This window comes from Carassius carassius, chromosome 7, assembly GCF_963082965.1.
Source record: "Carassius carassius chromosome 7, fCarCar2.1, whole genome shotgun sequence".
NCBI lineage: Eukaryota > Metazoa > Chordata > Actinopteri > Cypriniformes > Cyprinidae > Carassius > Carassius carassius.
In genome coordinates this window covers 28,433,958-28,460,580 of record NC_081761.1, presented here as the reverse complement: position 1 = coordinate 28,460,580, position 26,623 = coordinate 28,433,958, and the positions used below count along the sequence as shown (strand labels likewise).

General features: G+C 34.6%; 4 protein-coding genes and 1 long non-coding RNA gene across 7 annotated transcripts; all 5 read right to left on the bottom strand.

The window, feature by feature from the left end:
- Window positions 1–2,645: 2,645 nt before the first annotated feature.
- LOC132143140 (uncharacterized) lies at window positions 2,646–5,166 on the bottom strand. The gene is made up of 9 exons (XM_059553287.1): window positions 5,107–5,166; window positions 4,891–4,959; window positions 4,776–4,820; window positions 4,005–4,058; window positions 3,642–3,839; window positions 3,378–3,512; window positions 2,995–3,072; window positions 2,831–2,885; window positions 2,646–2,755 (listed from the first exon to the last, which is right to left on the bottom strand). The coding sequence occupies exons 2-8, from the start codon at window positions 4,948–4,950 to the stop codon at window positions 2,835–2,837; spliced, it is 621 nt and encodes a 206-aa protein (XP_059409270.1). The 5' UTR covers window positions 4,951–4,959; window positions 5,107–5,166; the 3' UTR covers window positions 2,646–2,755; window positions 2,831–2,834.
- A 2,358-nt stretch (window positions 5,167–7,524) lies between these two features.
- On the bottom strand, window positions 7,525–9,846 carry scpp9 (secretory calcium-binding phosphoprotein 9). The gene is made up of 9 exons (XM_059555018.1): window positions 9,799–9,846; window positions 9,672–9,686; window positions 9,462–9,599; window positions 8,620–8,730; window positions 8,451–8,519; window positions 8,288–8,350; window positions 7,964–8,014; window positions 7,794–7,877; window positions 7,525–7,693 (listed from the first exon to the last, which is right to left on the bottom strand). The coding sequence occupies exons 1-8, from the start codon at window positions 9,844–9,846 to the stop codon at window positions 7,830–7,832; spliced, it is 543 nt and encodes a 180-aa protein (XP_059411001.1). The 3' UTR covers window positions 7,525–7,693; window positions 7,794–7,829.
- Window positions 9,847–12,246: 2,400 nt separating this feature from the next.
- si:dkey-22i16.9 (uncharacterized) lies at window positions 12,247–15,663 on the bottom strand. The gene is made up of 7 exons (XM_059554460.1): window positions 15,621–15,663; window positions 15,426–15,540; window positions 14,994–15,088; window positions 14,415–14,726; window positions 13,998–14,318; window positions 13,636–13,917; window positions 12,247–12,723 (listed from the first exon to the last, which is right to left on the bottom strand). Exons 3-7 carry the CDS (start codon window positions 15,064–15,066, stop codon window positions 12,422–12,424), a joined length of 1,290 nt encoding a protein of 429 aa, XP_059410443.1. The 5' UTR covers window positions 15,067–15,088; window positions 15,426–15,540; window positions 15,621–15,663; the 3' UTR covers window positions 12,247–12,421.
- A 450-nt stretch (window positions 15,664–16,113) lies between these two features.
- LOC132143139 (uncharacterized) lies at window positions 16,114–17,749 on the bottom strand. The gene is made up of 4 exons (XR_009434199.1): window positions 17,250–17,749; window positions 16,724–17,065; window positions 16,555–16,596; window positions 16,114–16,377 (listed from the first exon to the last, which is right to left on the bottom strand). It is a non-coding gene; the product is annotated as an uncharacterized LOC132143139 (long non-coding RNA).
- A 4,959-nt stretch (window positions 17,750–22,708) lies between these two features.
- On the bottom strand, window positions 22,709–24,556 carry LOC132143138 (uncharacterized). Of its 3 annotated transcripts, none has more exons than XM_059553285.1 (4): window positions 23,954–24,556; window positions 23,464–23,555; window positions 23,071–23,352; window positions 22,709–22,957 (listed from the first exon to the last, which is right to left on the bottom strand). In XM_059553285.1, exons 1-4 carry the CDS (start codon window positions 24,010–24,012, stop codon window positions 22,824–22,826), a joined length of 567 nt encoding a protein of 188 aa, XP_059409268.1. In that variant the 5' UTR covers window positions 24,013–24,556; the 3' UTR covers window positions 22,709–22,823. The 3 variants fall into 3 exon arrangements, with proteins under 3 accessions (XP_059409268.1, XP_059409266.1, XP_059409267.1); XM_059553283.1 differs by having other exon boundaries at window positions 23,464–23,784; window positions 23,954–24,541; XM_059553284.1 differs by having other exon boundaries at window positions 23,055–23,352; window positions 23,464–23,784; window positions 23,954–24,538.
- Window positions 24,557–26,623: the final 2,067 nt, after the last annotated feature.

Below are 26,623 nucleotides of genomic sequence, written 5' to 3'. Positions count from 1 at the left end.
CGTCAACTGACACTCACTACAGCCAGATGCAGTTGGCCCGTTGTATCCAGATGGACCTGAGCCACACGCACAAGATCCATCTAATGGCTCTCCGTTTGGACAAGATCCAGTGTTCCCTGGTCAAAACGGAGGAGACAGGGTGAGCAACATTTTCAATTCTTTTTGCAAAGTTTGCAATCATTATGCATTACAATAAACATAAGATTTATGTTCTGTTGTACACAGCAGAGAGCACAATGGCATAGATGGGGAGGAACCAAAAAAACACAGAGGAATGGGAGAGCTGGTAGACCATCTTACAAAGTAAGTTAGACTGCACATTAGAACAATTGAATATTTGCTGAAATATGAAAATGAATTATAAATATTGTTAAATCCCTTCAGTTGCATAGGATGCCAATGCGTCCAACCCAAGCTCCAGTAGATGGGGGTAAAGAGAATCAAATGAATACACTCTTTGGAAAACCTTTGAGTCACAACATGATGGTAAGCTCATTCTGCTAATATTAACAAGCACTTTTCACAAATTGATTCATGGAATAAACAGGGTTTTATGTTGAGTTGCTATTGATTGTGTATAGATTTATGAGTTCACTCTAATACATTTTCTAGGATGACAGGCAGTTCATTCCTGTCTTCAAGGTAAGATATTGATGATTCAACTAAAGACATTAAATGTCATGAACTGAATGCATATGAAGTCTGTAATCTGTGTTTTATTCACTTGGATCAACATAGGCTGACAATGTCACTTTGCAGGTGAGTAAAATATACCTTGCTGTTGTTTTGTATCCAGAAATAGAAATAATCTTTCATATTTTGAGATGAGTAAATATATCAAAGAAAAACATTAAATAAACAATTAAATATGTTCTCCCTTTAACAGAATATTAGTTCTTTCCATCTAAAGGAGGTAATGCCACTATACTGGGGAAATTGACATTAATTAACCTAACATACTGTATTTCAAGAAACAAAAATACGGTAAAACAGAAGATAAAATCTGAATTAATTTTTGCTTTTGTTTCAGGGAGAGAATGTGTTCCTCTTACCAAAAGTAAGTGAATGAAACAGTCTAAGTAAAGATAATACTTTGCCATTCATTTATCATTTGCAATAGTTTACAATATGTCTTTTTTTATTTCATAATGAGAGTTATAATTTAAACACACAGTAAATGTTAACGGTTTGATATACACAGAAAATACTTTTTTTTCTATCCAGGACAAAGGGCAGATGCAGCCACCTAAAAAGGTAATGAAGTTCTAATTCAAATCACTCTTACAGATATAATAATATTTCATATTGAAGAAATGTATACTGTTTGTGACTTATTTACAGAGTGGAGTGAATAGACCTCAGGAACTGGGGGTAAAGTTGTTGTAGTTATTAATATTATTATTATTATAGTGAGATAGGTTCCATATGATTTCTTTGTGGTGTAATTAATTACAATTTTTTTTTAATCTCATTTAGTACGGTCAGGGTTTCAACTTCTACGGCCCGCAGGTAACAGGCATTATAATGAACATTCTTCATCTTTAATAAACTATTAATATCAAATAAATAGAAAGATAACATATATATAAAATGACAACATACAGCATATAAAAGAAAGATATCAATAAAAGTACATTTAAATTCAGTTTACCAAATCTGTAAATACACTATCCATATCTAACAGCCTTATGTGAAGCTCATCTACAACCCAACTGCAACAGTAAGTCATATCATCTCTATCTGGAGTCATATCTGGGCACTAAATATAGTTTTTTAAACAACACAACAGTCTATTGTATATGTGTTCCCCACAGCGAAAAATCTCATTTGAATATGGCATTACACAGCTTGTAAGTAATCAGGAATATGTAATAATATCACATCAGTTACATTATAGACATCTGCCATTATCATTTTTCACCTAACTGCATTCTCTTTCTTGCTATAATGTATTTTCTCTTGATTAGCTCCCTTCATTCATGAAGGTCAGTATTTTGGTTCTCAAGTTAAGAGTGACTGGTTTTGAAGTATTTCAGTATACTTTTTTTATATATATATGATTGCTTTATATTTTTTCATTTTTGATTTTATATTGTTTTATATTTATATTTCATATGATTCTCTTATTATATTTATTTATTCAACATTGCTTTTGACTCTGGTTATCCAGGCGGAGTCTGAAAGTGATCGTGAGACAAACTAGAAAAGAACCATGTACAATAATCACACTGGTAAGGCAGATTGCTGTGTCTAGTTTGATTAAAAACTTCATTTTGGCTTTGAATAACCTCTTTTTCTTTTTCCACAGGTGAACATACAGCTGTTATAAAATTCAGCAATAGAATTTAAATGTGTCATATAGATTTTTGTTTGTTTGATTGTTTGTTTGTTTGTTATTAATTAATGCATATTTATGGGTGTTCACTCTTAATTTGCTGGGGGTTTTTTTCTTTCTTTAATCATTACTGTTGAGAATCTATTCAATAAAATTTCCAGCATCAAAACTGACTTTGATCCTTTTGTCACTGAAGTGCATTCTTGTATTCTCAATAGTTAATACATATGAACACTGCTCTTAATCAGATTTTAGTGGAAAGTAAAAACGAGTATTTTCAACATGGGAAAAAAATCACTTTAGACAAAATTAATAATGAGCATATTTTTATTTTATTTTATTAGGTAACATATTGATGTCCAAGTTGAACAAAAAAGTTTCCTGTGACGTGTGAGTGTTCCAGTCTCCATGGAGGGATATCTGGAAAACCAACAACAAATTTTCATTCTAAACAATGAATTGGTATGATATACAATTTTAGAAAACTTTTAATACCTTTCTAATAATGAAATCTTCTGAGCGGCTCAAACAGTGGGAACCCAGGACGCCCCTGTCAGAGACACGATTGATTAACAAACTGTCTAATTATTCAGCCCAGTCATGTATTGTCATGTTTGATTATTAGCAACATATTAACAAAAGATAACTTCTGAAAAAACCTCTCCAGTTCCAGGACCAGTCAGATCCCCACGGTAATCAGGAGCAGACGTTATCTTCGGGTCTGCTTTCCCCCTGTTCTGAAAAATGTGAAATATTTTCTTTTAAAGAAAACACAAATACAAGCCCCTGTGGACTACATCATGTAATTAAATGTCTGTTAGTGAGTTGCTTTGATATAAAAGTGTCTAATAAATGATTAAATATAAATGTACATTAAAAAATAAATATTGATTAAAATAATGGGGTATAAAATATTTTACATTTTAAATATGTTTAATATTTTTTAGATGTGTCAGATAAAAATGCACACACTTTAAAAATGCAATACACTTTTCATTTAATAATAAAGAAGGAGAAAATGTTAGAGAAGGCTTTACAATACCTGGATTGGTTGCACTGGCTGCACTGGTTGCAGGGTGTCCTGGGCTTGAACACTTGGGCCAGCGTTCTGGTTTGGTGTCAGTCTTACAGGAGTGTTCCTCAAAGGATATAGATTAGTCAGGAAGAACGGAAAACCCTAAAAACAAAATATGACTTTTTTTTTAATCTCCAGAAAAATAATAATAAAAAAAATGTGTGGAAAAGGAACAAAAAAAGAAAAAAATAAATCCATGAGAGCATGATGTTCCCTGCAGTCTGTCTGTACCGGAGGAAGGTTCTGTGCTGGTAAGCCATTGTTGGGAATAATGCCAGGTATGGGCTGCTCCTGCTGAAACGGGGGCAACTGTGCTGGGTTCAGCTGATTTATTTGAGGTGGCAGGAATGGTCCCTGCATCGCAGGGTTAAAGTTGAGCACCTGTGGGGGCTGCTGCTGGATCAGGAAGGGAGGAAAAAATGCAGTTCCCTAAGGAGAAAGAAAGCAGAGATTCTAATGAGCCCCATAGCACCATGCCAACAGAAGAAATTCCTTGTTTCAGGTTAAGAAATTATATATCTCTGTCATATGCAAGGCAAACATGTTATTCCTGTCTGAAAAATCTCATTTTTCAGTGACTGAAAGCTGATTTACCTGTCCTGGACCCAAACCCACACCTGCCAGAGTGAGTCCATTGAAACGCAAAACCTACAAAGAAGGAGCAAGTAACAGTTGTGAGGATGACAGAAAACAACTGAATATATAACAGAAAATACAATCTTATACCAAAACTGTATTACATATACATACACATGCTATATATTTTTTGACAGTGAATACATTTTAAGCAAACAATTTCTATTTCAAATAAACAGTTTTCTTTTGAACTTTCTATTAATTAATTCATCTGAAAATAACAGCAAATCAGCATTTTAGAAGGATCTCTAAAGGGTCATGTGACACTGAAGACTGGAGTGTTGATGCTGAATATGCAGGTTTATTATTCAAATCAAAAGTTGCGCTTGTTAACATTAATTAATGCACTGAATTAGCATGAACTAACAATGAATAACTATTTTCATGAACTAACATTAACAAATGGCAATTTATTGTTCATCATTTGAACATGTTAATACATTAACTAACATTAACTAATAGAACCTTGGACTTGAAAATATTATAATAGAAATACATTAATTTAATTAGTAATAAAATTTTGCAATATTACTAAAAAATAATACTGTTTTTCCTGTGTTTTTGATCAAACAAATGCAGTCTTAGTGAGCAAAAAAAATAAAAAAAAAAATATATATATATATATATACATATATATATATATATATTTTTTTTTTTTTTTTTTAATGGTAGAATTTGATATATAATAATAAGTGTATAATTTGTGACAAAACTTCACAAGAAACATACCTCATTACTGTTACTTCCAATTATTCCAATTTGTGGCTGGTAGATCTGTGAAACACAAACAGTTCTGTTACTATAGATTCAAACTGAAAACATGAATTTCTCAATGAAGACTTACAGGAGCACAAGTACAAATGCTGAGAAGACCGGCCATGGAAAAGATGGCCTGAAACTTCATCTTGGTAATCTGTGGGTGAAAAATCAATGAGAATGAATATATACTAAAAACAGAAAGATACTGTCCTTAGATATATATTTCAAAAAGACTCTATTATTTAAGATACTATTAATATTACAGTCAGTAAATTGAGAATATTAGAGAAAATAAAAGTACATTCAAGGCAGAGCAGAAGTGCAAACTATTAGCGTCTTTTCCCGTTTGCTTTTAAACTGGTGCATGCCCTCTTATAATATCAGACTGCTGTAGTTGTGACACATACAGTGTGTCATGTGTCTCAATTTGTCTATACCGCATCATGTATAGACATGTCTCATTATGGGCAAATGAGCTGCTAATTGTTTTCATTAATTTATTGTCAGGGTTTGAGTATGCATACAGTATGTGTGTTTGATGAGATGAGAACTATCATGATATTATACAAAGTCACTAAAACATTTAAGAATGAACTAAAATAGAAGAGATGCACCAGTGCCGAGTTCAGGATTGAGCTTTGTCTCAGACTAATAAGCAGAATGAATGGAGAGCTGTTTGCTCTGTGAGGTAAGGAGACAAATTATTGTCTGACCGAGAATGAAAAAAAAACAAAACAAGATTGAACCATTCTCTACAAAACAATAATTATGGCAATTTGTGTGGTCATCTCAGGCAGTATTTACATGGTTTAGGAGTTGAGTATCCCAGACAGAAGAACCAGACTCAAATGTGACCCTGGATCACAAAACCAGTCTTAAGTCGCTGGGGTATATTTGTAGCAATAGCCAAAAATACACTGTATGGGTCAAAATTATTGATTTTTCTTTTATGCCAAAAATCATTAGGATATTAAGTAAAGATCATGTTCCATGAAGATATTTTGTAAATACCCTACTGTAAAAATATTTTAAAAAATAATAATTTTTGAAAAGTAATATGTATTGCTGAGAACTTAATTTGAACAACTTTAAAAGCGATATTCTCAATATTTAGATTTTTTTGCACCCTCAGGTTCCAGATTTTCAAATAGTTGTATCTCAGCCAAATATTGTCCAATCCTAACAAACCATACATCAATGGAAAGCTTATTTATTCAGCTTTCATGTGTTATATAAGTCTCAATTTCGAAAAATATACCCTTATGACTGGTTTTGTGGTCCAGGGTCACATATGGTTTGTGTTTCCTCGCCTGTAGTGTACCTTTCTCATTTCTAAACTGTTCAGGAACTTTAAGACTCCAATAGATAATACAATCAGCCAATATCCAACTATGCTTTGATTTTTTAACAAATAGTCAAAAACCCAGCATGTCTGATTATGCAACCCAATTTAATAGTCTTTTTATAGGCAGAAAAAAAAGTATATTTATTTGAATTTTTGAAATTCTTCTTGTCTTTACTTGGGAGGGAAGATTTATTTATTTATATTTTCATTATTTCATTCATAACTGAGACATCAGAACATTTTTATATTAGAAGGTTAATATTTTTTCAACTCATATGATAAGTATAGAAAAATTTGTATTTTCCGTCCTTGAGAAACACAATAGTTGTGACACAAACCATTTGCACTCTCCTTAAATCCCCATAGTGAATCATACATACACATTTGGGGTCTGTATGATTTTCTGAACAAAGTCTGTTATATTCACAAAGGCTGTATTTATTGGATCAAAAATTAGATATAATTACAATTTAAAATATCTGTTTTCTATGTAAAAAAAATTTTTATGTTATTTCAGTAATAAATATTCAACAGCCATTCCTCCAGTGTCACATGATCCTGTAGAATGCATTCCTAGTGTTTGTTAAATAATTAAATAAAGCTGTTGTGCTGCTTAATAATGTGATATATGATTTTTGGGGACTACTGTATTACAAGTCCAAATATTCAAGCACAAGCACAAATAAATTTTAAATGTCTTTACTGACACTTTTGATCAATTTAATTCATCCTTGCTGAATAAAGAGTCTTACTGACCTAAACTTTTAAATGGTATATTGTATGATCAAATACCAACAAATCTGAGCAGCTTGATGTCTTTATTTGTTTATTATATTATATTATGTATATTATATCTGTTTTTTTTCTTAGATTCATTTATTTATTTATCTATGTAAATTTGATGAGTTGTGACATTTTCTGTCCTGATGCCATCCACATTTTTGACATGCTCTTAGTCTGAATTTAATATTTGTAATGGATTTCTTTAAACAGAAGTCTTTTTGAACCAGTGCCCATATCAGAAATGAGCTTTGTCAGAGACTAACAAAAGAATACACAACCTTAATGTGAGATATTGAGACAAATTTGGGAATATAAAACAGTGATAAAAAACTCATTTTAAAACAGTGATAATGAGGATGATGATGATGATTAGCATGATAGAATTAATTGCATGATTATTTTATTACATTTAATACATTTACATTGTTAATTACATAGTTAAAATGTTTTGTTTCGTTTTTTTACTTCAAGAACATTGTTGCCAGTAGATGGCAATATAACACAATGAATGAAGAAAGAAACAGGTGTGGTCATATCACACGAGTAAGGGGGAAATCAAAGGAGAAAATATTCACAGTTGCAACAAACTAGTGACTTTTATTCAGCATTCAGTATAAACATTTGTTACAAATAGCGATCATTTGTCAGTATAAAGCAAAGCATTAGACAGTTTTCCCTACATTTTACTTAGCTGTGATTCTGAATATTCTTCGTTAAAAATGACATTTATTGCAGAGAAGAGAAGATCTCTTGAATGTATCTGTGAAAAGAAACAAACTCAGTCAGCTTCTCATCAATAGTATTCATTATTGTACATTAACACCAGAGTATAACTGTGTCAACACATGTATAAAACACACCTAAATTTCCTATTTCAGCACATGTATCACTCAGATTTACCCAACAGGGTTTCCAGACACGGCAGGGTTGACCTGAGCTGGCATCTGCAGCATATGTAAATGATCAATTATATTATATTCCAGGTTACAATAGATTTTAGAACAATACAAAATGATTTTTTTCTACAAACCTGGGTGATTGAGACAGGGGGTCTTGCAGTGGTCCTTCTGAGGAAGGAGCGCTGAGAAGATTGATTTAACACAGTTAGAAAGGTGGATGGCAGCAATTCTACCTTTTGTATATTGCATTAACACTGAATATTGCTAAACAATGAAGTTACTTTTTACTAAGAACAAACTTATCAGTTATAGTTAGGTATTAGTAGTTTTAGACAATGTGCTACAAGTAAATATGATCAAGTTAAAGGTATTTACAGAGAAGATTTTGGATCAATGTCTAAACACTAGCTTCAAAAAATGATGGTTTTGCCTGTAATAGCTTTATAAAAATGTACCTTAAATCTATTCAGTGAGCCTGGTGGTACAGCTTGATTATTTCCAGTAGGACCTTGTCCAGCCTAAAAGCATTAGGAAAAAGCTTCATGAACATATTTATAGCACATGCTTATAATTTACAGCATTAGAATAGTATAAGCAACTAAAAAGGTTGTTTTGTACCGCAACTTGTTGCTGCAGAGGGATCATGGCTGGTTGATTCTGGAATCCACCGATGTAATACGGCAGTCCCTGTCGTTAAGGAAAGTCCAAAACAACACCCCAAATTACATTAATTCAGACGGAAATAAATGTTGTTACACAAACATTGTGAATGAAAATGAACACATACCCCATTGGGTGAAGCAAAAGGGTATGCCATCTGAGGTCCGATGTTGGGGGGAGCGAAGGGAACTGGTGGCTGCTGAAGCACATATGGAGGAAGAGCAGCAGCAGGCAGAATCTGTCAGACACAAAAGAGTTAGTATTTGTCTCTGTAGGACATTATCTTTTAACTGGGATAAAGTGCTTAAAGGAACTGTTCACCCAAAAATGAAAATTTAAAATTTTTCACTTCATCAAAACAGTTTTGGAGAAATGTATCATTAACATCAATTGCTCACCAATGGATCCTTTTCAGTGAATGGGTGCCATCAGAATGAGAGTCCAAACTGCTGATAAAAACATTCACAAGTAATCCACATGACTCCAGTCCATTAATTAATGTCTTGTGAAGTGAAAAGCTATGTGTTTGTAATAAACAAATCCAGCATTAAGATGGTTTCAACTTCAAAACATAGCTGAGTAAGTGAGACGACAAGAGGGAATGGATATTTTCACTAGAGGCATTATTATGGATCTATTTTGGCCAGAAGTGATGGTTTAAAAATGCCTTAGATTTATTTCTTATAAACACATAGCTTTTCTTTCACTTACAAGGCATTAATTGATGTACTAGGGTCTACTTGCGGATTACTTTGATGTTTTTTTCAGCTGTTTGGACTCTTATTTTGACGGCACCCATTCACTGCAGAGGATCCTTTGGTGAGCAAATAATGTAATGCTACGTTTCTCCAAATCAGGTCTGATAAAGAAACAAACTCCTTCATATCATTTTATGGTCTGAGTAAACTTTCAGCAAATTTTCATTTTTGGATGAACTGTTCTTTTAATTGGTAAATCTTCAGTTCCTACCTGTGCTAATGGAGGCTGGCCAATAACAGCAGGACCACCAGAAAGCACAGGTGGGTTCAGGCCACCCACCAATAGAGGGTTAACTCCATTTACACCAGTAACCAGACCACCATTCAGACCATTGATAAGTCGCAGCTTCTAAAAATAAATGCAGCTAAGTGCCAGTGTTTACACACTTAATATTTCTGATGAAATTAATAATTTTCTTACCTTAGCTGAGGTTATCTAGAAGAGAGGGAAGGATTAAAGTGATCAAAGCATGTGTGGATGAACTGATAAATCACGAGTGACCAAAAAAATATAAAGTAACATGGTTAGATGAAATCAGTGTACTCACATCAGCAATTACAGTCAGAACCATTAACATTATAACAAAGTTCTTCATCTTGCAATCTGGAAATAGCATATTTTAAATTTCAAAGCCTGAATTTGATAATGATACATTGTGCTGCATAAATATAAACCAAGATTTTTACTTCTATGTCTCAGTAGCAAAAAAATAATAATAATTCTGGCACCCACCTGTGTCTCGCTTGAGTCGTGATATGCTCTGCCATGTACAGTGCAACATAGATCTCCAAAGCTTTTTTATTGAGCTGAATGATCTAGTTCAGCCAATCGGAGTTCAACACTAATCCAGCTGTGTTTATCAGCAGGGTATTTGAAAGCATTAGTTATGTTATGGTTTTGTTATGCAGATATTTTCAAGTTTACCACAAGGATATCTTTTGGCAGAATTCGTGGTCATTTTGGAGCTCTCAGAGTGACTAAACATACATAGATGAACACACAACATTAGTCACATGACATCATCGTGTACTCCATAGACTGCACAAAAACAGAGATGAGGTTTGAGCTATAGTTTTGCTCATGACCTATATGAAAACATGGTTTGATCCTGGTCTGAAGGTTTTTGGTCTTAGATCATTTGCAGGGTCATGTAACAGATGTCAGCTCCATTGCCCATGATGCCAAAAAAGCGGTTATAAATGAAAAACTGTAGAAAGGTTGAATTTTTTTTGAAGATATTTATAAATATGGACAGAGAAAAAGTTTTATCTGGGGATTTTAGCTTTTGAAGATTTAGAAGACTAATATGTATAAACAATGCTATAAATCCATAGGTTAAATTACAATTATGCAAAACAGGTCACAAACATTAATGACGTCAATATCTGATTTTTTTTTACTTTGGAGAATCTAAAACAATTTACTTATATAATTCTAAACTGTGGGAAATAAAATGACCAGGTGAATCCTATAACTTTTGACTGTTTATTTTTTCCTGAATGAACAAGTATACATTTCACATAATTTCTTCATGTTTGTTGTTGCTGGATTCCCAAAAGATCATTGCGATGGATGGATGGATGGATGGATGGATGCATAGAGAGATAGGTTCTTAGAACATTAAACGCATTTAGTTTAGCAGATAAATATACCTTTTAATCTCTGAATGCTTTGAATTTGTTTGGTAGATTTGTCACTATCGCACATTCATATAATAGGAATTTTAATACAAAAGTTATTAAAACACAAGACATTTAAAGATACAGTTCAAACAAATAATTGTACATAATTGTAATAATAGTTAACAAATAATATCAGCAAGAAAAGTGCAGAGTAATGCTTAGAAAGAAGCAGCATAATACCAGCAACAGGTGGGTTTACATGGTGTGGGCACATCTGACATCATCATCATTACGGTAATAATAACAGTTGTGCAGCCCAACCATGTCTGGCTCAACCCTAATGACTTAAGATGTGTGTCAGCAATGTAAGCATATCAGGAAAAAAAGATCATTAAATAAAATATCATAAAATAACAAAAAACATCAAATATTTTAAGTGCATTTTGTGGGTAACAAGATGCAACCATAAAACCCTAAAAACTGGTGAGCTTTCCTCATCTTATGATTGTACATTCACTTTACACATAGATAAATCCACAGTACAGAGATCAGTGCATCGGACATATCCGTGACCATAGTAAAAAGGCTTAATGAAGGCAGTTCATATTGTCACTAAAATAATAATTCCTGAGCTAAGCAATATATAATTGCTTTCCTATTAGAAATACAGAACACATTACAAAGAGTTGTTATATGTTCAAAGCCTTGCATTGCTTAGCACCAGAGGGTTTTTGATGTAATTAGCCTGCATCAAATTTGGAGGTCACTTAAATGAAATGATCAGCTGTCTTACAGTCCCTCAGTTTTAACTGAAAGGTACAGGTAACTTCTGCAGCAGCTCCAAGGCTTTGGAAGGAGCTACCTCTATCTTAATATCTGTAATATCCCTTACATTAAGTGTATTTCACAGTTCGCTAAAGACTCTGTTTTGATCCTTTTCGCTATCCCTCTGTAAATTATCTCTGTGTACATTTGTATTGTGCAGCAATTTGGTCCACAATGTGGTTTAAAAAAAAGTTTCACATTTTGTTCACTGGCACAAATGAACTACTCAAGAGCACCCTTAAACATTAGCTATTAGTATTACAGCATTTCGTTGCCTTGTACCTTACATGTGCAATGACAATAGTTGAATCTACTGTAATCTAATCTAATCGAATCTTATCTAATTAGTATATAGAAGAGCAGAAGAAGAAAACGTAAGCAGTTCATCAGCTCTCGTTTCAATCAGAATTAAATCATTCTGACTTAATCAGGTTTTACCTTTTAACATGCACACACTGCATGAATATACAGTTTCCCACTGTTTTTGCATACTAAACTTTCGCATTTTCTTTGTTTTAAAAAGCAGACTTAATATTTATCTTTTGGGGGGGGGGGGGGGGGTCTAGTTAGGAGATGACAAGCACATACAAGTATAATGCTTATATTAAGTAGTAAAAATCTCCATTCCCATGCCCAAAATTAAATGTGTGCTGATGAGAATTCTGAGAAAGCAACCTAATTGAAATTTTAATTGGTTTGGGCATTTTTGTTCTGATTGAGATGTTACATGTTTTCATCAGTGCTGTCCTGCTTCTCAGTGGTTGGTATCACAGGCATGGTCTCCTCTACTGCTAGGCCTGGATAATCTTCAACATCCCCTGAGATATTTGGGTTGGTTTCTTGTTGTGGCACTCCAATGTATGCAGACTCTATAACCACTGTAGACTCTCTGGCATTATAATAAAAGTGATTTTCTGGCACTTGTGACGTTCTATGATATTTACGCCAAAGGAATAGACCAATGAAAAGGATGAGAAAAACAGGCAATGCTAACAGAGCCACAAAGAAACGGTTCCGGGCCACACCTTTGAATGACACAAAAGGAGCACAGTTAACCAAAAGCTAAAACAACCTGAAAAACTAATGCAATAATAATATTCAGTGTAAATATTATATTTATTAAAATCATAAACGGGTAGAAGATGTCGAGATCATGTCTCTGTGTGGAGCACTGGCTGCTGTCAGACTCCTCGTGAAAACAAAAATCTCACTGAATTATTACATTTAATGGAAAAATAATGTTTGGAAATGTAAACTGATATTTTCTACTGACACTCTACAGTAAAGGATAGAAATAACTGACTTAAACCCATTTTTTATTGGTGAAAATACTAGTGTCCTAAGACTTTTGGACAGTACTGTATATTTTGGGCTTAACAATATGAGCTGTACGTGTCAAGGTCGATATGCCTGCCTGTCATAAAAATTTGAGGACACCACATCAAACTTCAATAATAGGCCTATAAAATATCTGTTAGATATTTATATATCTATAATATAAATAAAATTAAATTCTGAATTTTTCATATATAGATCAGTGGGTCTATCACAGGTCAGGTAACACTTTAGAATAAGGTTCCATTGGTTAATGTTAGTTAATGTATTCATTAACATAAACAAACAATGAACAATACAATTATTACTGTATTTATTGAACTTTCTTAATGTTAGTTAATGAAAACGCAGTTATTCATTGTTAGTTCATGCACCTTATTCTAAAGTGTTACCCACTGGTCATTACTCACCACACACCCCTGTTCTTGTGACCATACGTTTTCTATTCCTAATTTTGTCAATTTTGTCAACCAGTGAGTGGGATTAAGTAGAAATAGTAGAAATAGCCTTGGCCATCAAAATGGGCTACTTGCACTTTGTAAAAACAGACACTCTGATATTTGAAACATTATAAACGTGAATTAGTTTGATTTCAAACTTACCCTCGACAGTGACAGTGTTGATACTAATGACTTCACCCATGTTGTCTTTCACAGTAAATGTCCCTCCATCAGAGAGAGTTAATCCTCTCAGCACGAGGGAGTATTTCATGACAGATACTCTGTTATTATAGTCGAAGAAACATGTAGTGTTGTTTCCTGTCACACTGCAAACCTGGGTCTCCTTTGCACCAGAACCGGTGAACGTTACAGTCACAGAGTCAGAGCCGAACAGGTCCAGGGTGAGATTATCACCAAACTTTTTTACACAGAGCTTTTGATGAGCTGAAGAAAGAATTGCACATTTTAGTAAACTTTTTATTTATTTTTTCTGGAGAAAAAATAAACAATATAAAAGACATTACCTGTAACGCTGAGAGTGACAGCAGCAGGATAGCCATGTTCATCATCTGTGTTGTGATAGCACCGGTACAATCCCTTATCTGCTGTGGTGACCCTGAGCATGTTAAGGGAAAGGTCTCCATCCTTATAGTGATGTAGTGCAACTGATGCCCTGCCTCTAAAACCAGAGCCATAGTTTATAAGTCCTTTTTGAACCTGCAATACAGTTTGGTCATCTTTTTTCCACAGGATGTTCACAGCATCATCTGCGATATTTTTCTCTGTGCGTGCGTAGCAGGGTAGTGTGACGTTGCCTCTGACTGAGACATTCACAGTAGTGGGTACTAAACATTGAAAAGACATAAAACAAAGAATAAGATCACATCTAACAGTGGTGAGTTAACTACAGTTTTGATCTAATACCTGAAGTAAGAACATACCGAAAACTTCCAAGTGAAATTTACAAAGAAATTCTAAACCACACCTGGCTTCGTACCAGCCTTCATCATTGTACAGAACAGGAGACATTATTAGAGAGGGGTTTCCAGACTTTTCATGGGAGAGGTGTATTCTGTTCTTAAAACTGAATCCTTCTGTGCATTTCCCTTGGACACATCGTAGGACATCCAACTTTTCATTTTTAGTTGTTAATGCCCATAAAATATCCCCATTACATGTCTTGAGGCAAGGGATAATTGCAGTATCCCTCACTTTCACGGCATCAGGGACTGACATTCCACCAAGACAGGAAGCTAGCAGGGAAGAGAAGATTAAAAAAAGTATTTATATATATATATATATATATATATATATATATATATATATAGGAGCGAAGTAAGTATATATTGTATATATATATATATATATATATATATAAATAGGAGCGTAGATGAGCAGAAGATGAGCAGTGAAATGTGGTTGTGAGGACAGATCAGACTGCTTATTGAAAGATGTCAAAAAGTGTAGTTACAAAATATTAATACTTAATACACCAGGGGAAAAAAAGGTTGGCATCTTACCAAAGAGTAATAAAAGACGATAACTGTGGACTCCTGATAAATTCCAGGTTGGCGGATGGTCAGATAGTATCATAGCTGGTCTGCAGTCTCTAGAATTGGAGCATTTATGAAAGAGTGAAAAAAGAACAAAATAAGGAAAAAAAGAATGTAATTTATTTTACTACAAAAAAAAAAAAATTAATTAACCTTATAATTAATAAATAATGCAACTTTAAACTTTTCAAAATGTGTTATTGTTATTATTATTGGAAGTTAATTTAATTATGTAATAAATGATTTGTTATAATCCATCCAACTTCTATTCTCATTTTATTATATGATTTTTTTTCTCAAATATTTGATTTTCTAATACCTGATTTACATCAGATATATTCAGATGATATATAAGATGTTGAAAACACACCACGTCTATAAATAAGAGGCTTTACACACCTGTTCTGGTCTTGCTTCGAGGTTTACAGACTCTATAGGAATTTTCCGAAAGCAGTTACTCCTGGGAATTCTGTTGACAAGCTGTCAACGCGCGTCGTTTAACTCGCAAAAGAATCTGTAGCCAAGTACATCGACTTAAAACTCCGATCAGCTTCAAAGAGCAACTTCCATCGAAGGTGATAAGTAATAATAGACCTATTAATCGATCAGAAGTTGTAATAGAGTCCGGAAGTCAAAGAAGTTAACACCGCCATCTTTATATTGTGTGAGGCAGGGTGAGAGGGCCGCTAGGTGGCCACCTTGTGTTTTTTTATTATTGAGATGAACAGTGATGGGAACTTAGTAACATAGGTTGATTTTAACGAATATGGGCCTTACACGCATTATTGAATTAAATGACTTTTATAAGAAATACACAGAGACCAAATATATTGCATGTTTATTTTTAGCTTTATTAAAAATTGAGGCCATCCTGACCATCAAGAGGTCTTCAGGTGTTATTACTAACCTACATTCAATATTTTAAAGAAGCAAAAGCTAAAAAACTGATTTGACTGATTGACTCCCCACAAAATGATCTTCACTTCTCCTTATTTATTAAGTAGCTTAATGAATGCAAAAAAAGAAGAAGAAAAAAAAAGAACTAATAATAAATATATTTAAAAGTCCTCGAATCCTCTATATGACAATCTGTCCTACCACAATATGACAGGGCAATGTTAGTTTTATGAAAATAAATAATAACAAAAAAAGTTAATACCCAAGGCACTGACATACTTTTATGGTTGTAGATGGGGTTTTGTTTAGTTTTTTGTCTTAATATGCACCACAGAAACCGCTAGTAACATTACCAGTAGACCAAAACACAAAACTGCTGCAAAAACTTGGTAATGTAGAGAGGCTCCGCTAAAACCTCCTGATAAATCTGTTTGTTTCACTCCTCCTGACAAATCTGTTGATATAACAAAGTAATAAATAACAATCAAATTGGAGGGCCAGGAAACATTTTTTTAAATGCTTTTATGCTAGATTTACTGTATACAAACAGAGATACGTAGAAGTAGGCCTTCAAATGTGGCTTTGTAAATCCCCCCCCCCCCCCCCCCCAAAAAAAGCTTTTGACTCTTACCTTGCATATGATCAGATGGTTTTTGTTTACTTTGTTGATTTGCTAAAAAAAAAAATATTATATATATATATATATATATATATATATATATATATATATAAGCAAAAAGAATCCAATAGAAACAATGTTCCCATATTTCATTTCATAAGAAATGAAATGTCCCACTTACTATATAGTTGCACTCCTTTATCAAAATCCAAGCGTTTTTGATATGACGTTGAACAATAGTATGTGGCGAGATCGCTGGTGGAGACGTGGAGAATTTTCAGTCCAGTCATCTGCTTCTCCATAAAGCCTTCAAAATGAGTTTCATTGTAATTCCAGACAACAGACAGTTTTCCAGTGTGTTTCAGACTTGTGACCATCAGAGCCATCAGCCGCCCCTCACTCATCCTCAGCCAGTGGGTCTCAGAGTAAACAGACAGGTTGCACATCAGTGCCACTGTCTCTCCAAGTCTGACTTCTTTTAACTCTACTGCTTCCAAACGCTTCAGGGGTGAAACAATGAGAACTGACAGAAAGCAAGCACAGGGATTTTATCCAGCTTGTTTAGAACTGCACTATATATATATATATATATATATATATATATATATATATATATATATATAACAGATATATAAAAGTAATCATTTGGTGCCATGATTGCACTTTTTTTAGCTTTCAAAGTACAACAACAACAAAAATCACTTTACCTGTTAGTGCGATTAAACATGGTAACACCATTGTGAAAGTGTAGTCATAATTCAGTGTTTGCTTGATTTCTGAAGAACTGCTAGATTTCCAATAAAGGAAGTAAAACCCGCTTTCTGCTCGCTCTCAGTGTGCGTGGGTATTTAAAATTTCCATCTGTGCCGTTATTGGTAACCTATGAAATAAAGTTCAAGTAATTCCCCACTAAAATATGTTTAGCCAATAAAGATCATTTAAGAATAAAAAAAAGAAGAAGAAGAAAAGAGATATGGAATTGAGAAATGAAGTATTTTGCAAGTTATGTTCTCACTTGCGATTCAGGTGAAATGAGACTGCTCTTTGTTCTTTCTCTGAGGTTTACTGCTGGGTGCTGTACTGGGATCAGATTTTCTTGTCACTGAAGGTGACAATTCAGATACCAAAGTCTGTTCTGAGATCAGAGGCATGACAATGTTCTCATTTGCAGCAGGAAGTTGTTTGGCCAAAGGAAATAGGTTTACTCATGCACATACAAGAGATTTAGGTGTGAAAGCCACAAACTACACGAATTTTTGTTTTGAAAATGAGTCAAGTGTATTCATAAAGACTTTGGACAACATTGGGAAACATTTTTAAATAGTAGTTAAAAATAGCAATGGTTTTGGAGATTGCATGTCAAACCACGTCGGGGGGAAAATCATGAATCTCTGATTAGCAGCACAGCAGGACACTTTATGTACAATATACATTCCTGGTTTTGTAAACTAAAGTTCTCAGAAAACAAGAAAGATATTGAAAATAGCATGTCATCAGTTTGTGGTTTCAGTATTTAAGTTAATACAAACTTCATCATGTAAACTGATTCACTTGAAGATGGGGAGCACACTCACCAAACTGTATTTTACCTATATATAACAGTGTAGCTGTCATTTGGATTCAGTAACATCATTTTTTTAAACACTGCAGGATTGTTGCATTCCACAATAAGTTATTAATATTTCACATTTTAGTACATTGAAAACGGACATTCTACAGTAAAGCAGTGATATTGCACTGAATTGCAGATATACATTTTTACCAACTGTACATTTGTAAAAGCTGACACTTTTTAACAAGTGTAAGTCAATAAAGTCTGATTTGGGACTCAATTCATCATTCTAATAATGGCAAAAATTCAGACATAGTTTTGAAGTTTCTGAGGGCAAGTAAAAGTTATGTGAAACTTTAGTTTAGAACTATATTGTTTCTATCAAACTACGGTATTCGTTATGACAAGCAGCCATAACATTACATAAAATATAAATACTTGATAATAGAAATAGAAAAAAGCAGTATAGAAGTGTATTAACAACAAATCATAAACAATACACATAGATAATTAAATTGATAATATAAACTGTAGCATATCTCCCAAACCCATATGATTGAAAACCACAGTATTGTAGTGCTTCAACATGTGCCCAAGTAAAGAATCAGATGTCCCATTGCAACATATTTTGGTAAAAAAAAAAAAAGAGATTACAAAAAATACAAAATAATCACACATAAAGCCAAGTTTACAGTATACAGTGGAAATGTAATATTTTGCTTACAAGAGCACCACAAAAGCGGGTTTGGTCTACACAGTATATAGTTTTATATAGTTCTTTAAAGGTTCTCTAACTCACCCTTAGTGTCTGATTAGTTTAATCAGTGAAAGGGTTTATAATATTACATTAAATTTAAATACAGTATATTTCCTTAAGATAAAGTGGTTCTCAAATCTTTTTTCCCCCATAAGGAAATATTCCAGGGCCTCCGGACAAGACTTTGACCTCAGAAAAGGGGTGAGTATAGAGACATCTACAATCTAATATAGAGAATGAGATTCCTATATGGTTCTACATAGCACCTTTAAAGATATGTGCTATATAGTACTTAAAGTGGTTCCCCTAAGCCAGTTAACCAATTTTAATTCCATTTAGAACCATTTTTTAGAGTGCACCACAAAATTCTCACAACGGGCACCAAATTAACATTGTCTGGTCACAACTCTGTCTAAAATCAGTGTTATTGAGCACTTCTCCTTTGCAGAGATAATCCATCCTCACAGGTGTGGCATATCAAGATGCTGATTAGACAAAGTGTATTTGTTTAATTACTTTTTTTTCTTTTCTTTTTTTACGGCCGAAGGCCAGAATCAATGATATCAATACTGATTTCTCTATAAAATTGTCTTTTTTTATTTTTGTTTTTTTAGAAAGTACAACAAAACAGAAACATATGCAATTAAAACAAGACATCCAAAATACAAATAAAAAAGTTAAAATTAACATGGAGAAATATTCAAATATACATTTTTACACTTGAATATACAGAAAAAACATCTACATTTCAATAATCCAAAGACAGCATATGGGAGATCACTTTTGGCAAGTACAATTGTATATTCAATTTCTTTTTACTATCAATAAATTTAATAGAATCCATATACTTTATAAACCTCATTGAGGCTATCAGTAGCATCCAATTATCATCAACATTCAATGCTCTGCTAAAGGACATCAATATCGACTGTAAAGTTACATAAAAAAACTGAAATCTTTTGTAATGTTACACGTCTTTATCATCATTTCATCAATTTAAAGCACCCTATATATAAAATATATTCCAATCAAAAGCCATTATTTTAAATAGTAAAAATATTTCACAATATTACTGCTCTTGCTGTACTTTGGATCAAATAAAGGCAGGCTCGGTGAGCAGAAGAAATGACTGCAACTTTTGAGTGGTAGTGTATATTTGTATGTAATTATATATAAAATTAGTAACATTCTGTGCTAACAAACTGAAATTAGACTACATTGTAAATATTCGCTATGTCATTTGTGTGGAAGTATTTCGAAATCTGTGCGTAGGACACAGGCAGCCGTTCAGTACTGGAAGTGCAAAGATACATGTCTGAGGCACAGATAGCAGGAAGCGAACAGCAGTCAGTGTACTGACGCACAAATAAGAGTCCCTTTTCCAATCACTGAAGTTGCGCGAGCATACTGTATATGTCCGCGCCCTGCACAAGCGGAGACAGTGAAGAATGTTTGGCTCAACTTCTCGCGTGTTGAATGAGAAACGAAACAGACTAAACTGTGACAAAACTTAAATGTTTTTTTTTTTCTTATTTTTTGTAGAGTAGACATTGCATACACGTTTGAATAGACAGAAGTAAACGTCAGTTCTGTATAGGATGATTTTTTTTTTATTTTAACTTAAAATTATATTGACTTAATTTGATTTAAAAATCACCTGCTGTAGCACACTGAAAAAAAGTGTTTCATTCATCCAATTAAAACATTTTAGGGTAATGATTCACATCTATATTTTTTTAACGAGACAATAGTTATTTATTTTTCACTGGATCAAGTTAAAAAAATATAGATGTGAATCATTACCCAATTTCTTTTTTTTTTTTTGGATGAATGAAACACTTTGCATCTTTGTTTTATTCGCACTAATATTATTTGATTGCAACATTTTGGAATAATGTATTTATATAGCATACTTTTATTTAGTCTCACTGGTAAAGACCTTTTTTTTATTTAAAACCAAATTTAAAAACTTAAATACTGAATGCTGATTAAGAAACATCTTATTGAATGTGTGTTGATTGTGTTGTTTGGATTGTAGAAATACAGGTCCTTCTCAAAAAATTAGCATATTGTGATAAAGTTCATTATTTTCCATAATGGAAACTAACTCCTCTTCTACTCTCTCTCTAAGGATATTCTCCGAAGGATCCTATTCCCCGAAGTGCGTGTGTGTGGTTCACCTATCCCTCCAGAAGTCACAGCCTACCTGCACGGATCCCAACTCCCATTCACTCCTCACTACCTGCTCCTCTGCTTGTGTCTCGTAATAAACATCTACATCTGTTACTCCTCTGTGTTCCGTGTGATCCGTAACACATATATTTTAGATTCATTGCACACCAACTGAAATATTTCAGGTCTTTTGTTGTTTTAATACTGATGATTTTGGCATACAGCTCATGAAAACCCAAAATTCCTATCTCAAAAAATTAGCATATCATGAAAAGGTTCTCTAAACGAGCTATTAACCTAATAATCTGAATCAACTAATTAACTCTAAACACCTGCAAAAGATTCCTGAGGCTTTTAAAAACTCCCAGCCTGGTTCATTACTCAAAACCGCAATCATGGGTAAGACTGCCGACCTGACGAATAGGCTGTTCCCAGAGTGCTGTATCAAGGCACCTCAGTGGGAAGTCTGTGGGAAGGAAAAAGTGTGGCAAAAAATGCTGCACAATGAGAAGAGGTGACCGGACCCTGAGGAAGATTGTGGAGAAGGACCGATTCTAGACCTTGGGGGACCTGCGGAAGCAGTGGACTGAGTCTGGAGTAGAAACATCCAGAGCCACCGTGCACAGGCGTGTGCAGGAAATGGGCTAAAGGTGCCCCATTCCCCAGGTCAAGCCCCTTTGGGCTACAGAGAAGCAGCACTGGACTGTTGCTCAGTGGTCCAAAGTACTTTTTTCAGATGAAAGCAAATTTTGCATGTCATTCGGAAATCAAGGTGCCAGAGTCTGGAGGAAGACTGGGGAGAAGGAAATGCCAAAATGCCTGAAGTCCAGTGTCAAGTACCCACAGTCAGTGATGGTTTGGGGTGCCATGTCAGCTGCTGGTGTTGGTCCACTGTGTTTTATCAAGGGCAGGGTCAATGCAGCTAGCTATCAGGAGATTTTGGAGCACTTCATGCTTCCATCTGCTGAAAGACTTTATGGAGATGAAGATTTCGTTTTTCAGCACGACCTGGCACCTGCTCACAGTGCCAAAACCACTGGTAAATGGTTTACTGACCATGATATTACTGTGCTCAATTGGCCTGCCAACTCTCCTGACCTGAACCCCATAGAGAATCTGTGGGATATTGTGAAGAGAAAGTTGAGACGCAAGACCCAACACTCTGGATGAGCTTAAGGCCGCTATCGAAGCATCCTGGGCCTCCATAACACCTCAGCAGAAGGTTCACTGAAATATTTCAGTTGGTGTGAAATGAATCTAAAATATATGAAAGTTTAATTTTTATCATTACATTATGGAAAATAATGAACTTTTTCACAATATGCTAATTTTTTGAGAAGGACCTGTATGCAGTTGTTGCCTTTAATTTCACATGGTTACAGTTAATGTTTTCTTTGAGGCCAGTTACGGTATAGGTAGTTTCAACCCAATTCAAAAACAAAAGCTAAATGCTGATGTCTGTCCCATCTATGTTTGTATTTAATGTAGGCTACTACTGTGCAGTTACTGCCATTAATTTCAGATGGTTACAGTTTTTGTTTTCAATAACCAAATTTGGCCTGTTAAATTCCAAATAAACATCTTGTTTATGCACACTTTCCTTCTTTCTTGTTTGTTGCTTAAAGATTTTTAAAAAATCGGAATCGGCCAGTTTGCTTGTAAAAAAATCGGTATCGGAATCGGCCATGAAAAACCATGATCGTGCATCGTTAGTTTGAAGTACAACAGTATGTCACTGGAACAGGACATCTGGTCCCTTTTCCTTGATCTTGAATTGATAAAGCCTTATTTCAGGAAAGTTTAAACATGACCTTCGATGTTCTTTTTTTCTCTGATTTTAATCCCAATGTACAGACCAGCACAAATGAGAATGAAACCAGTTATTAGTATCAGAATAATACTGTAAGTTCTCCCAACCTCACAAGTCTCCAGACCTGTAGAAGACATAGAAAGAAATACAGATCAATCATTAAGCCTGTCAATCATTTTAACACATAATGCACCTTCTAGTGAACAGTATGTAAAACGTACACAATTTAAAACATACTCTTCACAGCAACGTTGTAAATGGCAACCATTACATCCATCTTGTCTTTCACTGTAAATATTCCGGTATCAGATCCGGTTAATTCATGCAGCACAAGGGAGGTATCCACGACAGACACTCTGTGAGTGTAGTCAGGACTACATGTAGCGATGCTTCTTTCTACACTGCAGAGCAGGATCTCTGTTGTATTAACACTGGTGAAACTTATTGTCACAGGGTCTGAGACGAACAAATCCAGGGTAAGAAAATCACCAGACGTTTTTTCTTGAAAGCTCTGATAAGCTGAGGATAAACAATGGAAATGTTTCAATTAACAGACGCTTTCCCTTTTGTGGCAGAAAGAAACACTGTAAACAATGTGAACATTGTAAATGCAAATAAACATTTTAATACCTTCAATGTTGAGAACAACAGCTCCTGGGTATCCATTTTCCTCTTCTGTGCTGTGATAACACTGGTATAGTCCTTTGTCTAATGTGGTGGCTCTGCGTATTGAAAAGGAAAGGTCTCCATCTTTATAACCACTTACTGAAACAGATGCCCTCTCTGCATAACCTGAGGCATAGTTCATAATTCCATTTTGAACTTGCACAGCTATTTGGTCGCCCTTTTTCCACAGGATGTTTATAGCATCGTCAGCAACCTCTTTGTCAGTATGAGCATAGCAAGGTAGTGTCACGTCTTCCCCAACTGACACATTTACTGTTACAGGAACTAAATAGTAGAAAGCAATAGATAAATGATTAGATAACAATTAAACATGACTAGCAGCTCATATATCTGCTAATAGTAAAATAGATGACTATGCACTACTATATATTCATTAAATTAAACATTAAATGCCTTGTGTTCCTAAACTAATGAAATAAGAAACAGAACTTACACAGAACTTCTAAAAATGAATTGCAGAGAACTGTTGAACCGCATCTGGCCTCGTACCATCCCTTGTCGTTGTACAAAGCATGATTTAATGTAAGCGACAGATCTCCATTCTTGGTCTTTTCAGGGGAAAGGCTCAATCTGGTCTTAAAGCCACCTCCTTCGGTACAACTGTCTCTGTCACATTTCAAAACCTCCAGTCTCTTCCTACCACCAGTAAATGTCCAGGTTAAAGGTCCAGTACATGTGTTTTTACAAGGGAGAATGGCACGTTCCCCAAGAATAACTGCCACAGGGCGACTAGTTGACAATGTCAGTACAGTGAATGCCAATTCTGACATGAGTATTAGCATGAAAGTTGTTTTATACGTCATTTTGCAGATGTTTCAATCGATGTTGTGGTTGGCTTTCTTGTGTCCAAACCTAAATTAAAGTCCTAAAAAGAAATAGAAAACAAGTTCTTATGTTAAATGCACTTTAATATAACTTAAATGTAGACATATTAGAATAGGGTACAATGGGGCTAAAGGCAAATTTTATTTTACTTTCTTCTAGAAATAGATGGCACAAAAACAGATGACCCTTGATGAAATCGCAGACAAAAACAAGGTTGACAGATTCTTCTCTAGGTTAACAGTTGTAAGTGATTTTCAGTTCTGTTCAAAGTAATTAAATTGTCTTTCAATTATTGAGGAATATGTACAAGTATGGTATTTGGGTTAAAATTGCACAATAAATAAATGTCAGACTTTTTCATTTGTTGACATGACATGGTTACATTCAAATTGTCAACACACTGTAATTCACTGAGCTGGGTGTCCACTTTAAAAGATAGTCACTATATGTATTATGTAAAATATGATAATATAAAATCATTTATTTTTATTGTAAAGCCAAAGTCAATTATGTGATTATTATGTGTCTATTTAATAAATAAATATGAATGATTGTTAAATCTACCCTAGAGGTCCAGTGCCAGAACCAAAGTAATTAGTCTGCTAAAGTTGGTAAGGTATTCACAGATTCAACTTTTCCGGATCAATGACTCACAGGCAAAAAGTTTTTACTACACAATTGATGCTTCTTTTCATTCGTAGTAATGTAATTTCCTCAAAACAAGCTTTCCTCCGCTCTGTACAAAATGCATTGATCTCAATTCGCTGGCATCTGAGAGACAAGTCTGAAGGGACTGTCTGCAACCTGTGAAACACGAAAAAGTTTACTAATAAAATACTCAATAACATCACAGTAACACACTGTAGTATCACCAAATTCAGTTCACACATCACGTCTTTCCTGCTGGTTATACTACAACAGTTATTTTTGAAAACAATTGCTTTTGCATAGTTTTATGCTTATTTAAAATGAAAAATAATTATTAACATTGTTATTGTACAAAATAGTTAATAACTTCACTGTAACACACTGCACATCACTGCTCTCCTGCCGGTTATGCTACAACACCTATTTTGAAAATAATTGCTTGGGCAGAATTTTTTATGATTATTTATTAATAAAAATAGTCATTAACTTCATTGTTATTGGACACTGTTGGGTCGTCAGTGATTTTGACGATGACATTAGAGAGGTGTGGCTGCAAAGTCATGTGTGCACGAGTACAGGAGTGGGCTGAGGACACAATATTGTTGCCCATTCTGACCACCTGACTTCTGCCTGTCAGGAAGTCCAGGATCCAGCTGCGAGAGATCTATTTAGTCCCAGAGTCTGGAGCTTTGCAACAAGTGTGGTATAAAGTGTGGTATTTGCAACAGGCACTATGGTATTAAATGCTGAGCTGTAGTCCACAAACAGTGTTCTCACATGGGTGGTTTAATTTTCCAGATTGGAGAGAGCAGTGAAAGAAATAACATCATCTTGGGAACGCTTGCTACAATATGCAAATTGTAGCGGATCCATTGAAGAAGGCGGCACAGAGCAGATGTAGCTAGCAAGATATTCACAGATTCAAATTTTCTGGATCAATAAATCATGAGCAAAACGTTTTTACTACACAATTAATGCCTCTTTTCATTTGTAGTGATGAAAACGAGCTACAAGTGAGTTTTCCTCAAAACAAAGATGAGACGACCTACAGAGAGGAGGTGAGCTCCCTGACTAATGAGGTCAGGAAACACTCAGCATCGACAAGACCAAGGAGCTGGTGGTGGATTTCAGGAGTAAGAGCAGAGAACACACACTCATCACCAAGTTCCTCTGCGTTCACATCAATGAGGACTTCACATGGTCTACACACACACTGATGCAGTGCTGAAGAAGGCACATCACCGCCTCTTCTTCCTGAGACGGCTGAGGAGGTTTGGAATGAGCCGCAGCATCTCAAAACATCCTTCACCTGCACTATAGAAAGAATCCTGACGGGCTGCATTACTAATGAACAGTCAGAACTAATACACTCTCCAGCGTCCTCCCACTATACTATATCCCACACACTGCACTTTAACTCTAACACAGTTCAATACTGGACTATAAGTAGCCTACACACTGCACTTAATACAATAATCGATCTACTAACACTGGATATACCGTCCAATGCACACTCATGACATTTTGCATATACTATGGCTACGTTCACACTGCAGGCTGAAACGACCCAATTCCGATTTTTTTGCCCCTATGCGACCTGTAGCTGATCTTTTCATGACAGTCTGAACGA

Excerpts from the sequence above, each read along its gene's own strand:
- LOC132143140 (XM_059553287.1), bottom strand. The coding sequence starts at position 4,950 with ATGAAGTTTCAGGCCATCTTTTCCATGGCCGGTCTTCTCAGCATTTGT. Across the intron at positions 4,059-4,775 it reads TTGGAAGTAACAGTAATGAG|GTTTTGCGTTTCAATGGACT; the intron begins GTATGTTTCTTG and ends CCTTCTTTGTAG. Across the intron at positions 3,513-3,641 it reads CAGCACAGAACCTTCCTCCG|GGTTTTCCGTTCTTCCTGAC; the intron begins GTACAGACAGAC and ends TTTTGTTTTTAG.
- scpp9 (XM_059555018.1), bottom strand. The coding sequence starts at position 9,846 with ATGAAGAACTTTGTTATAATGTTAATGGTTCTGACTGTAATTGCTGAT. Across the intron at positions 8,731-9,461 it reads GCCAGCCTCCATTAGCACAG|ATTCTGCCTGCTGCTGCTCT; the intron begins GTAGGAACTGAA and ends TGTGTCTGACAG. Across the intron at positions 7,878-7,963 it reads CCCCTGTCTCAATCACCCAG|ATGCCAGCTCAGGTCAACCC; the intron begins GTTTGTAGAAAA and ends CATATGCTGCAG.
- si:dkey-22i16.9 (XM_059554460.1), bottom strand. The coding sequence starts at position 15,066 with ATGATACTATCTGACCATCCGCCAACCTGGAATTTATCAGGAGTCCAC. Across the intron at positions 13,918-13,997 it reads TGTCACTCTCAGCGTTACAG|CTCATCAAAAGCTCTGTGTA; the intron begins GTAATGTCTTTT and ends TTCTTTCTTCAG. Across the intron at positions 12,724-13,635 it reads CAACACTGTCACTGTCGAGG|GTGTGGCCCGGAACCGTTTC; the intron begins GTAAGTTTGAAA and ends TGTCATTCAAAG.
- LOC132143138 (XM_059553283.1), bottom strand. The coding sequence starts at position 24,323 with ATGACGTATAAAACAACTTTCATGCTAATACTCATGTCAGAATTGGCA. Across the intron at positions 23,785-23,953 it reads TTCATTTTTAGAAGTTCTGT|TTCCTGTAACAGTAAATGTG; the intron begins GTAAGTTCTGTT and ends TCTACTATTTAG. Across the intron at positions 22,958-23,070 it reads TTACAACGTTGCTGTGAAGA|GTCTGGAGACTTGTGAGGTT; the intron begins GTATGTTTTAAA and ends TGTCTTCTACAG.